Genomic DNA, 12,690 nt, shown 5'->3' with positions numbered 1-12,690 from the left:
ATATGCTTCATGAAGGCCAAGAAAGTACTCAGCACATATCGGTGTCACTCAAGAAACATTTTCAGAATGAATGAATAATTGATACAGGGTCATGCTACTGATAGGACACTGTCAGCCACATGAGAATACATTAATTAAATCATTAAAGAAGATAATCCAAAACTATAACTACATGGATATAAACAATAGTTATTGGCTTTGCTTGATTATGTATTATGAACTGAGGATAAAGTTCTACACATGTCATTCTTATCCACTAATTATAACATGGAAAATGAAACCAACTTCTCCATCCCATAAACACATAGACACAAGCACACACATACAGTCATTTCCAAGTTCAGTGAAAGTATGCAAAGGGAGGTACAGAGCTACATTTTAAGTCAGGGGTCAAGGTCATGAAACCGTTCTGCAATAAAAAATGGAAGTTGCTCATGAGAGAAGACAGAAGGATGGGAAAAGGATAGGAGTTGAAGTAAGCGTTCTGGGATACTTTGCAAAGAGGAAAATGCCTAAAACTAAATTTCAGGTTGCTAATATAATTACAATGTATTATAAATCATTCTGCCTTCCCAAACCTTCAGTAATATCTGCCATGGTAATTAGCTTAGATCAAGACTAAGCCACCACAAAAGAGAACAGAGAGTCACAAGAGTACTCAAGCCAAAGGCCTATCTGGGAGGCTGGCCAAAGGTTTCTCTCTTCTGAGATATCTCCATTCATAATCACATGGCATTTATCTAACCTCGCTTGGGTTGTTAACTTCACAGGAAAATGTCTTACTTATCTTTGAATTAGCAGGAACAACTATACCTATCCAAGAGTATAACAAGATGCCACATAAAAAGTGTGCCTTTGTGCATACGCTGTTCCAGATGAAGGCCTGACTCCCTCAACTTCATCGTTCCCACCCTTCCAGCTCCCATTACATCTCCACTTTGGGTTGTGAATTCAACACACATCTTCAATCTTCCTTATGACATTCCCTTGGCCATTCCCTCTGACCTTGCATAACTGGAGCAAACTGATACAGATGGGTTATGCCCACTATCTGATCTAAGCCTGGCCTACCAGCAGGACTGGGGCAGACAGCATTTAACATAGTGTCTCATCTAGAACCAAGGCTTTAAAAATTATTACTAAATAAGTCACATAATAGCAATTCTCCAGGATACCTGCTAATGTATTGGTAAAGTTTTGCTATAATCTGCAAGTATTTGCAGTATTTTTCAACTTTTATTTTTTAACCCAGCTCCACTGGCCAAGAGTTTGTCAAGGTTTACTTTCTATAAAATGATGCAAGGAAAGATAATATTTAAATATATATATATTATATATATGTGTGTGTGTATATATATACACGTATATATGTGTGCATATATATATGTATATATATATATAAAATGATGATATCAAATGCTGCAATATTAAACGTGCTTTTTAAAACAATGCATACCTTTCAATCTGTCATGGAGATTGTGATGTCCCTCCCCACCTTCTGCTAACTGTGGAGAGTCTGGAGAGATGAAAGGTTATTCCACTCTTTTTGATGGAGAATCCCTGATTTAGAGTGGGGGAAATCACTATGGAAAAACTCTGTCTTTCTTAAGAACAAAATAACCAGGAAAAATACAAATATATTAATTCATTACATTTAATGAGCAATGTTATAAGAACTACTCAACCATTGGACCTACCCATCCAGGAGGGCGATGACATTCTTCCTGGGCCGCCCAATATTAGGGCCATATAAGCTGGCTCTGGAGTAAATCCGGATGGGCTGCAATAGCCTCTTCAGCTGGATGTAATCCTTTCCCAACTGGCTGCCATTTACTGCCCGGCCATGCATGGTCCGATAGTTATTTGGCTCTAGATTAAAAGAAGACATGCAAGTCAAAGTTGAGAAGGGTAAAGCTCTGCCAACCCTTTCCTGTCTACAGAGTCTTTGCCTTTTTCTTAATGATGTGAATAAAAAACCAAAAGAGTGTGTGAGCTAGATTAACTTGAGAAACAACCCCAACAAAAAAGTCAAATGCCATTCTGTCATTCTATTTCTTTTCAAGCCAATCTTCACAAAAGATCACCTACCTCAAAACAGAAAGAACACACTGATTTTCAGGTAATATTTTATAATGAGTGAAATACTGTGTTGAATAGTGTGACCTTACTTGGAAGTAGGGTCTTAGAAGAAGATGTAATTACTTAAGATGAAGCAATATGTGATTAGGGTGTGCCTTAAGTCCAATAACCAATGTCTTTATAAGAGAAAGGAGAGGAAGATTCAGGTACACAAACACACAGGGAAGAAAGCCATGTGTCAGTGGAAGCAAAGATTGAAAGCATGCTGTTGTACCAAGGATTGCTGGCAACTACCAGAGGCTAGGAGAAAGGCATGGAATAGATTCTTCCTCAGAGCCTCCAGAAGTAATCAACCTTGGCAATGCTTTGATTTTAGACTCCTGGCCTGGTCTCTTGAACTGTGAGAGAATGAATTTTTGTTGTTTCATACCATCAAGCTCATGGTAATTTGTTATCACAGGCCTAAAAAACTAATACAAATAGTAAAAAAGGAAGGCTTCATAAATATTGTCATTGTACCAAAAGGTTATAAAAACTTAATGTTTAATAATAACAAAATAGCTGAGTGAAATAACACAGTAAAAACCTCTCCCTCAGTTTTTCCTAACTTGGTAGTTCTAAAGGGCAAGGAAAGTCCTAAATACCAGCAACTCCACTGCTGGAGGGGCTAACTTGATATGAAATGAAACACTTGCTCCAAAAGATATATAGGAGAGACTCAGGTTTTGATACTATAGGGGAAAGAAAATAGATCAGCACACTTGCAAGAAATTTAACAGGGAGATCTGGGAATAAGACAGCCATAGTGGACCTTGGTAAGCTCAAATCTACTCCTTGCAGTTGGGAAGGCTGTGTATGCTCAGGAGAACTGGAGACGGAGCTAGCTAACTGCATTCCCAGATGAATGTGAATCCTAGTCTACTCATAAAGAAGACATGTGAGAAAGTAAAAGTCAGTTGGACTTGTAAACTGCCTAAATTTTAAGTGTTCCCTAACTTAAATACAGATCCACTAGCAAAGGGTGGAAGCCTTACTGGCTCAATGTAAGTGCGGTCTCTGATCAGTCATTGTCTCACCATTAAGCTATGTTGACTCAGGGCAACTCCTAGGAAGCTGGCCAAAAATAAACAGTGATTGAAAAATAAAAACCTTAAGAGACAGACTCTACAGAATTCATCCAAACAAATAAACAAATGAAAACCCACAACAAAAAAAAAAACCCTCTGAGATGGAGGATCTGGAATTCAGGGTTGCTCCAACATATCTAAAATGTATAGTTTTCCACCACAACAAGAAGTTATGACATGCAAAGAAATAGGAAAGTGTGATCATACACAAGAAAAAAAGCAGTATATAGAAACTCTCTCTTAGGGAGGCCCAAATGTTAGACGTCGCAGATAGGAACTAAAAACTGATATTAGTTTGTGGAAAGTTCTTATCTCATTAAATGGGTCTATGCAGAGCAACACATCTGGTAAAAACCTGCCTTTCTTTTTGCTGGTTAAAAATAAAATATAAACAAGTTTTCTTCTGAAGATTAAAATAAATTACAAATAAAAATAAAAACCGCTATTATAAATATGTCCAGAGAACTAAAAGGAACAATAAAAATTAAATGAAAGTATAAATATACTGGTCAAATATAAAGAGATAGAATAGTAGTCAATAGGGGGGAGGGGGGAGGGAGAGAAGGGGGATAAGGGAAGGGTCTAGTTAAGGAACGTGTATAAATGCTCATGGACATGGACAACGGGGAGGGATATGATTGGGGGAGAGGGGATGGGCTGGGTGGGGGGGGAGCAATGGGGGAAAAATGGGACAACTGTAATTGAATATTCAAATAATAAAAGAAAAAAAAAAGAGATAGCAATGATAAAAAATGATCAAATGGAAACCCTAGTACTGAAATGACTACATACAGAAGAACACAGTGAAATCAACAGCTGAATTTTTACAACAAATAATGGACACTAGAAGACAGTAGGATGATATATTTAAAATGTTAAAAGAGACATTTCTAAGAAGGTGGAAGAGTAAGTGGAAGCTACACTAACCTCCTCCCAGGACCAATCTGGAACTACAACTAAATCATAGAGAAATCATCCTGAATAACCACTGAACACCAGCTGGAGAGAAGCTTTATAATGAAGGACAGAAAGAAGAAAAAACTTCACCACATGGGACTGGCAGGGAGGAGGTGCAAGAGAGCTGGCTGGGCTCCCACGGATGGCAGCTGAAGTTCCAAAGGGATATTTCAGTGGCTGGGGGTTCCCCCTGAGAAGTGTGGGTTCTAAACCCCAAGCTGGGCTCCCAAGCCTACAGCACCAGAGCTGGAAAGGAACCCAGATAACACCCAGCTGTGAAAAGCAGCAGGGTTTCTGTCTCCCAGGGAGAGAGTGCTGGAGACTTAAAGAGCCTCTTAAAGGGCCAATGCTCAAATTTCATTTGTAGCCACTTACCCTGGGCTCTGATTGAGGGAGGGCAGAGTGGACTAGAGATATTAGGATAGTCTGGGGTTGGTGGCTCTGGGGAGAGAATTAAAGGAACAGCCACCAGGATCTCTGTGCTGAGTCATTCCCCATACTGCGGAAGCCACCTTTCTCAGGCAGAGCATACTTCTCCAAGTGATATCAGCCTGAGGTGAAGCAATAGCATTGCATGCAGGAATAACTCTTCCCCACCCTGTGGTGCTTAAGTCTGGCTGCTGATTACAGCCTGAGGCCATATCATTGATCAGTTTGACAACTAAGGCAGAAAATACAAAGCAGCCAAAATAGGAAGACAAAGAGACAGACCCCAAACAAACAAACAAACAAAAAAACAAGAGAATTCTCCAGAAGGAGAACTAGATAAAATGGAGGCAAGCAATTAATCAGATAGAGAGTTTAGAGTAATGATTATAAGAATACTCAACAGCATGAAAAAAGACATAGAAACCATAAAAAAGGACCAGTCAGAAATAAAAAATGCAATATCTGAAACAAATAATACACTGGAAGGAATAAACAGTAGGTCAGATGAAGACATGGTAGAAAACAACACACAGGCAGAGCAGCAAAGAGAAAAAACAATTAGAAAAAATGAGGAGGGAAGAATTAACATCATTAAAATGTCCATACTACCAAAACAATTTATAGATTCAATGTGATCACTATTAAAATACCAATGACATATTTCACAGACCCAGAACAAATACTTCAGAAACTCATATGGAACCAAAAAAGACCCCAAATAGCCACAGCAATCTTGAGGAAGAAGAACACAGTAGGAGGAATCACAATTCCTGATATCAAACTATACTACAAGGCCACGGTAATCAAAACAGTCTGGTACTGCCATAAGAACAGACATATAGATCAATGGAACAGAACAGAGAGCCCAGAAATAAACCCAGGTTCATATGGTCAACTAATATTTGACAAAGGGGGAAAGAACATCAAATGGAGTGAAAAGAGCCTCTTCAATAATTGGTGTTGGGGAACTAAACAGGGACATAGAAAAAAAATGAAACTAGACCACCAACTTATACCATACACCAGAATAAATTCAAGATGGATAAAAGACTTAAATGTAAGCCATGACGCCATAAAAGTCACAGAGGAAAACATAGGCAGTAAAATTTTAGATATCCCATGTAGCAATAGTTTTGCCAATATATCTCCTAGGGCAAGGGAAATAAAGGAAAGAATAAACAAATGGGACTACATCAAACTAAAAAGTTTCTTCCAGCTAAAGAAAACATCAGCAAGAAGAAAAGGAAACCGACCATATGGGAAAATATATTCGCCAATGATATCTCAGACAAGGGATTGATCTCCAAAATATATAAAGAACTCATATGACTCAACACGAAGAAGACAGACAACCCAATTTAAAAATGGGCAAAGGACATGAACAAACACTTCTTCAAAGAGGACACACAGAGGGTCCATAGACATATGAAAGAATGCTCAACATCACTAGCCATCAGAGAGATGCAAATAAAAACCACAATGAGATACCACCACACACCAGTCAGAATGGCCATCATCAACAAATCAACAAACAACTTGTGCTGGTGAGGGTGCGGAGAAATGGGAACCCTGGGGCACTGCTAGTGGGAAAGCAGACTGGTGCAGCCACTATGGAAAAGTTTGGAATTACCTCAAAAAACTAAAAATGCAACTGCCTTTTGAACCAGCATTTCCACTGCTGGGACTATACCCAAAGATTCCTGAAACCCCAATTCAAAAGAACTTATGCACCCCTATGTTCATAGCAGCACTGTTTACAATAGCCAAGTGCTGGAAACAGCCTAAGTGCCCATCTGTAGATGAGTGGATCAAAAAACTGTGGTACATTTACACAATGGAGTTCTATGTAGCAGAAAGAAAGAAGGAACTTCTACCATTTGTGACAACATGGATGGAACTAGAGAAAATTATGCTTAGTGAAATAAGCCAGGCAACAAAAGAAAAATACCTTATGATATCACCTAATACAGGAAACTAATGAACAACACAAACAAATGAGCACAGTTGAACCAGAGACATGTAAACAAGGAGCAGACTAACAGTGACAAAGGGGAAGAGGGAGGGAGAGAAGGGGGAAAGAAGGGGGAAGGGTCTAGTCAAAGAACATGTATAAATGACCCATGGACATGGACAACAGGGTGGGGATTGACTTTGGGAGAAGGGGTGGGCAGGGTAGGGGGAAGGAATGAGGGAAGAAATGGGACAACTGTAATAGAAAAACAAACAAACCAAAAGTTTTAGTGGGGGGGGGGGATGAAAAATGAAAGCAAAATAAATAAATAAATGAGCCAACAAACTGCGCCCCCCCCCCCCAAAAAAAAAGAAAACTTCACATGTCGGAAAGTGAACAAAAGAAAATGTAAAGTATAGAAATGCAATTTTAGTGAATATTAGAAGGACAAGGATTTTCCTTCACACTGCATATTTTTCTCCCTACCTGACCCCTCCAGAATTTGGCATTCTGAAGAAGTAATGACATAAAGTTCTTTGCATAAAACTAATAAGACCAGTTGTTAATAGAGGTTTTGTTAACCAAGACTTTGACTGGAATGTCATGCCTAAAGGAGCCATGCCCAAGTTCTGGTTCTTACCAAAAAGCTTTGAGGAACTGGGATTGATTTTTGAAGGTAATAAAAGCCCATGAGGAAAAAGGCCTGGTACCTTGGTTGATTGTGCGGTTCATGGCAATCTTTCCAGGGAAGGAACGAAGGTGCTTTCCTGAAAGATGGCTAGAAGGAACCTTAAGGCACAACGAAAAACCTGAAGGACTTGGAAAAGACAGGTGTTTATAGGCAAGGCTGAATGGTAGGTATGTGACTCAGCTCCTGTGCCCTGAAGGGCAGACTGAAAGTCACCCTAAATGTTCCTTATGTAAGTCCCAGCAAAGCAGACTTAAAGATCATAAGTGATCATTGGCTGCTCTTGCTGTATTTATGCAAACAAACAGGATAAATTAAAACTGGACTTAATGCAGTCCCTTTAATGACAAGGAGGGTAATCTTAAGGAGAAAAATCGTGATTCAGGGAAAATCACAATGCTCAGTGGCTGACTATAAACTAGTGCAGTTGTCTTTGAAGTTTATTTTCATTTAAAGTTTGTCTTCATTTGAAAGTTAAACTAGGTTTGTGACATCATCAAAGATGCTTAAGTTATAAGCAAGAAGAATGCCAAATGCCTTGCAACTGGATGTCTTCCCAATAAGACAGTCTCGCAGATTTAGAGACTGGTTTGTGGGTTATGTTGCGTAAATTTACATGTGTGTTCTTTTTTCATAGGGCATAAGCCTATGATCTCATTACCTGAGATCATACGTATAGGCCTCACTTAATCTTGTCTGCATCGCTGCCTCCTGAGACTCAATGGTTTGGCTGAACTAAGTGGCTGGGTTGGTGAAAAATGGGGTGGTCTATGGGCTTCACTTTAAAACTAGTTTCTCTTTTCTATTCTAATAGCTTGGACAGAAAGGGCCCAGAGGTCTGAGAGGTGGGGAAAACCTGAAGTATTCCCCTCAGCCCAAACTAAGAATAGTGGGCAAAAGGGCTTTGGGCAGGTGTGGCGTGCCATGCATGCCTTCCTCCAAAGAAGCCTTTTTTTTTTCCTAATGTGGGACATTAAAAAAATTAATTCATGCCTTTTGTCAACTAGTGGCTATGGTTTTAATGGTGCTTTTTAACCCTGTTGCCAAATTTGTTGCCCCCAGAATACAATAAGGATGCCAGCATGTTAAACCAAGCATGTCGTTGCCCGGGAACAGCCAACTTACCTGGAGTCTGCAAGATCCTTCCCCATGTGGGAAGGCCACACTCCCCTCCACAACCCCACTCTTATTAGGGATTTCTGGACCCAAGGGTAGGTAGGACGACAACCATGTCTAGCTTGAAGCAGCTAGAGGAGCATGAGACCTTCACCCATTGTACTTTATAAGATTATAAAGGGTCTTAAGTCTGAGAGGGAGGAATTGTTACAGAGCGGGGGTCCCCCCAAAAAATAAAAAAATAGATTTTTTTTAAAAGAAAGAAAATGAAAAGAAAAGCTATAGCCTGTGAGAAAATATTTGCAAGTCACTTATTTGATAAATAATTTGTATCCAGAATATATTTAAAACTTTTACAGCTGAATAATAAGATAACCTAATTTAAAGGGCAAAAGATTTGAGTAGACATTTCACCAAAGACGATGTATGAGTGGCTGATAAGGACATGAAAGGGTGCTCAACATCATTTGTTTTTAGTGAAGTCCTAGTTAAAGCCATATTAAGATATCACTTCAAACTCACTAGGATGGCTATCTAACAATAAAATAAAATGAACAAACAAAAACAAAACAAAACAAAAACCAGACTTACAGAAAGAGACCAAAGGGATGGTTACTGGAGGGTGGGTGGTGGTGATGGGGTGAGTGGAAAGAGGAAGAGAAATATAGTCAATAATATTGTGATAAGTTTACATGGTGACAAATGATTACTAGAATTAGTGGGGTGGTAACATTGTAAGGAATAAAAATGTCAAAATACTATGTTGTACACTGAAACTAATATAATCCATATAAGATTGTATACCAACTATACTTAAATAAAAAATAAAAGGAAAGTCATTATAAAATATTTCCAAATATATAGAAAAACTGAAACACTCATACATCTCTGATGAAAATGTAAAATGGTACAGCTACTTTGGAAAATAGTTTGGTGGTTTGTTAAAAAGAAATACAAATTTACCATACAAACTAACAACTCCACCCCTCTTTGAGACATCTCTCTGAGAGAAATGAAAGCAATTATTTATCATAGACAAAAGTAGAAACAATACAAATGTCCATCACCTGGTGAATGGGAAAGCAATATGTGATACTTATTACATTCATACATTGGAACATTATTTGTCAATGAAAAAGAAAGAACTACTTTTACACTCTACAACATGTATAAACCTGAAAACATGCTAAGTGAAAGAAGTCATATATAAAAGACTACATATTGTATGTTTCCAGTTTTATGAAATGTCAAAAAAGAGAAATCTATAAAGACAGGAAGCAGATTAGTGTTTCCTGGGAACAGTTACAGAAATTGAGTGAAAACTGGCATGTGGGAGCTTTTTGGAGAATGAAAATGTTTTGAAATTGGAGTGTGAAGATTGTTGTTGAAATCTGTAAATCTACTAATAATCAGTATATTGTAAAATGAACAAGGAGAAAGGGAGGAATGGAGGAAGGGAGAGAGGGAGGGGTACATTAATTCATTGTTAGAAAAGCACAGGATCAAGTTGAATATCTCAGTTTGCATCACTAAGGGCAGAAAATGTGAGAGAGGATAATGATAAACTGTTTTCAAATCATATTTGTTATCTCTCTTCAACTAGGATGTAGAAAGGGATATTTACTATTTTATCTCCTAAAATTAGTACAGTACCTTCAGCACGCACAAGCAGTCAAATATTTGTTGAATGAAAGTTGAACGAAGTGAAGAAAGCCAAGGAGTGTTAATATCATAAAAAAAACATAAGGTAGGGTAAAAAAAAGAACCTCTTTTTCAGTTAGAAGTCCCAAGTTCCTGACATAGATTTAGCACTCTGCCATGTTTAGCAATTTGCTTGATCTTTCCAATATGTTTCCTCACTAGCATAATATTTACATATTTAGCATTTTGAGATCCAAAGAGAAGTGTGTTAGGAAGTGCTATGTAAACTAAATAATATGCATATATCAGATGACAATATTATTACTAGTTACAAATGTAAGCATCCTAAGGAAGTAACTATTTTGTTACCAACCAGTAGCAGGGGATATGTATTGCATTTAAAATAAAAAAGATAAACATACCATATTCTCTCTCTCTCTCTCTCTCTCTCTCTCTCTCTCTCTCTCTCTCTGGTAACAGCAGTATTGAGATATAGTTTACATACTATACAATTCACCAAGTTAGGGTATGTAATTCAATGATTTTAAGCACATTCACAGAGTTCTGCAACCATCAGCACAGCAAATTTTAGAACATTTCCATCAACTGAAAAAGAAATCTCATGCCCCTTAGCAGTTACTGCTTATCCTCAAAATCACCCCTAGGAATAAGTAAGAATCAAACTACTTTCTGTTTATTTAGACTTGCCCACTTTCTGGACATTTCATATAAAGAAAATCATACTGTGTGGTTCTTTGCATTTGAGTTCTTCCATTTAGCATTACTCTGTCAAGGCTCATCCATGTTGTAGCATGTATCTATACTCCATAATACTCCATTCCTTTTTATGGACAAATAATACTCTATTGTGTGTCTATAATCCATTTTATTTATTCATCTCAGTTGATGGACACTGAGTTGTTTCTGTTTTTATTTTTTGGGGGGGTGGAGGCTATTATGGAAAATGCTGCTATGAATATTTGTATACAAGTTTTTGTGTGGATATATCTTTTCATTTCTCATAGTCATAAATCTAGGAGTGGAATTGCTAGGTCATATGTAACTAACTCTATGTTTAACTTTTTGAAGAAATGTCAAATTGTTTTCCTAAGTGTCTATACCATTTTACATTTCCATTAGCAATGTGTGAGACCAATCTTTCCACATGATTGCCAAGAGTTGTTATTTTTCTTTTTTATTATTATGGCCATCCTAGTGGATGTGGAGCACTATTTCATTGTGGCTCTTTTTTTAAAGTATATTTTATTGATTATGTTGTTACAGTAGTTCCAATATTTTTCCCCTTTGCTCCCTTCTGCCCAGTACCCTCTTTCCCTCCAGCAATCCCACCCCCCCTTAGTTCATGTCCATGGGTCATACATATAAGTTCTTTGGCTTCACCCTTTCCTACACTATTCTTAACTTCCCCCTGTCTATTTTGTACCAATGGATTATGCTTCTTAATCCCTGCACCATTTCCCCATCCCTCCCCCTCCCCCCTCCCAGCTGATAACCCTCCAAATGATCCCCATGCCTATGATTCTGTTCCTATTCTGGTTTGCTTAGTTGAATTTTGTTTTTATTTTTTAGATTCAGTTGTTGATACTTGTGAGTTTTTTTCATTTTAATATTCATAGTTTTGATCTTCTTTTTCTTAAGTAAGACTCTTTGACATTTCATATAATAATGGCTTGGTGATGATGAACTCCTTTAGTTTCACCTTGTCTGGGAAGCACTTGATCTGCCCTTCCATTCTAAATGATAGCCTTGCAGGATAGAGTAGTCCTGGTTGCAAGTTGCCTTTCATCATCACATTGAATGCTGCTTGCCAGTCCCTTCCTGCCCGCAGAGTGTCCTCTGAGAAATCACCCGATAGTCCTATAGGCAGCCCCCCTGTAGGCAACTCTCTGCCTCTCTCTTGCTGCCCCCAGGACTCCTTCTTTATCTTTCACCTTTGGCATCTCAATCATGATGCATCCTGGTGTGGTCCCCTCTGGGTCCAGCTCACTCAGGACCCTCCATGCTTCCCAGACCTGTATGTCCATCTCCTTCACAAAATTTGGGAAGTTTTCCTCATTTTTTTCAATCCTTGCTTCCTCATTCTGCACTGGCTGACTGTTTTTTTCTTCCTTATGTTCCAAATCATTGATTTGAACCCTGGTTTCCTTCCCTTCACTATTGGTTTTGTGTGGGTTTTCCTTCATTTCACTTAGCATAGCCTTCACTTCTTCTCTTATGCATATTCCATACTCAAGCATATCTGTCAAGCCTGTGAGCATCTTCATCACCAGTGTTTTGGATTTTGCCTCTGTTAGGTTGTCTATCTCTTCATCTGTTAGGTTGGCTATCTCCTTGTCGCTTAGTTCTCCCACTGGAACCTTGATCTGTTCTCCCTTTTGGGCCATACTTCTCTGTCTCCTCATTCTGACAGGCTCCTGCATTTGTTTGCCTCCATTTCCCAGGTAGAGCTGATGCTCCTGTTACGTTGTAAGGGGCGGAGGCTTAGGGATTAGTCAATGCAGGGCGACCTGTTTCACCCTGTTGTGGTGCTGTATGTGGGGGAGGGGTCCGAGAGGGAACAATGCCACCTGCCCAGCACTCGCCCCTTTTCCAGGCACCTCTCCCATTTCTGCACCAGACTGGCGCCCCTCTAGCTGCTGCCCTGGCTGTCGTTTCCAGAGTGAATGGGTGTGCGGATGTTC

The 12,690-nt window shown here is 38.8% G+C and overlaps 1 protein-coding gene across 1 annotated transcript in view; it reads right to left on the bottom strand.

The window, feature by feature from the left end:
• Positions 1-12,690, bottom strand: part of HPSE2 (heparanase 2 (inactive)) — a 631,267-nt gene that overhangs the window by 221,815 nt on the left and 396,762 nt on the right. Inside the window, exon 5 of the mRNA XM_090277853.1 lies at positions 1,698-1,869. Within this exon, the coding sequence (XP_090133979.1) occupies positions 1,698-1,869 (172 nt within the window). The remainder of the gene's footprint in view (positions 1-1,697; positions 1,870-12,690) is intronic.

This window comes from Furipterus horrens, unplaced genomic scaffold, assembly GCF_987537825.1.
Source record: "Furipterus horrens unplaced genomic scaffold, mFurHor1.1.pri manual_scaffold_5, whole genome shotgun sequence".
In the NCBI taxonomy this organism is placed as follows: domain Eukaryota; kingdom Metazoa; phylum Chordata; class Mammalia; order Chiroptera; family Furipteridae; genus Furipterus; species Furipterus horrens.
This window is presented reverse-complemented; position numbering and strand designations above follow the sequence as displayed.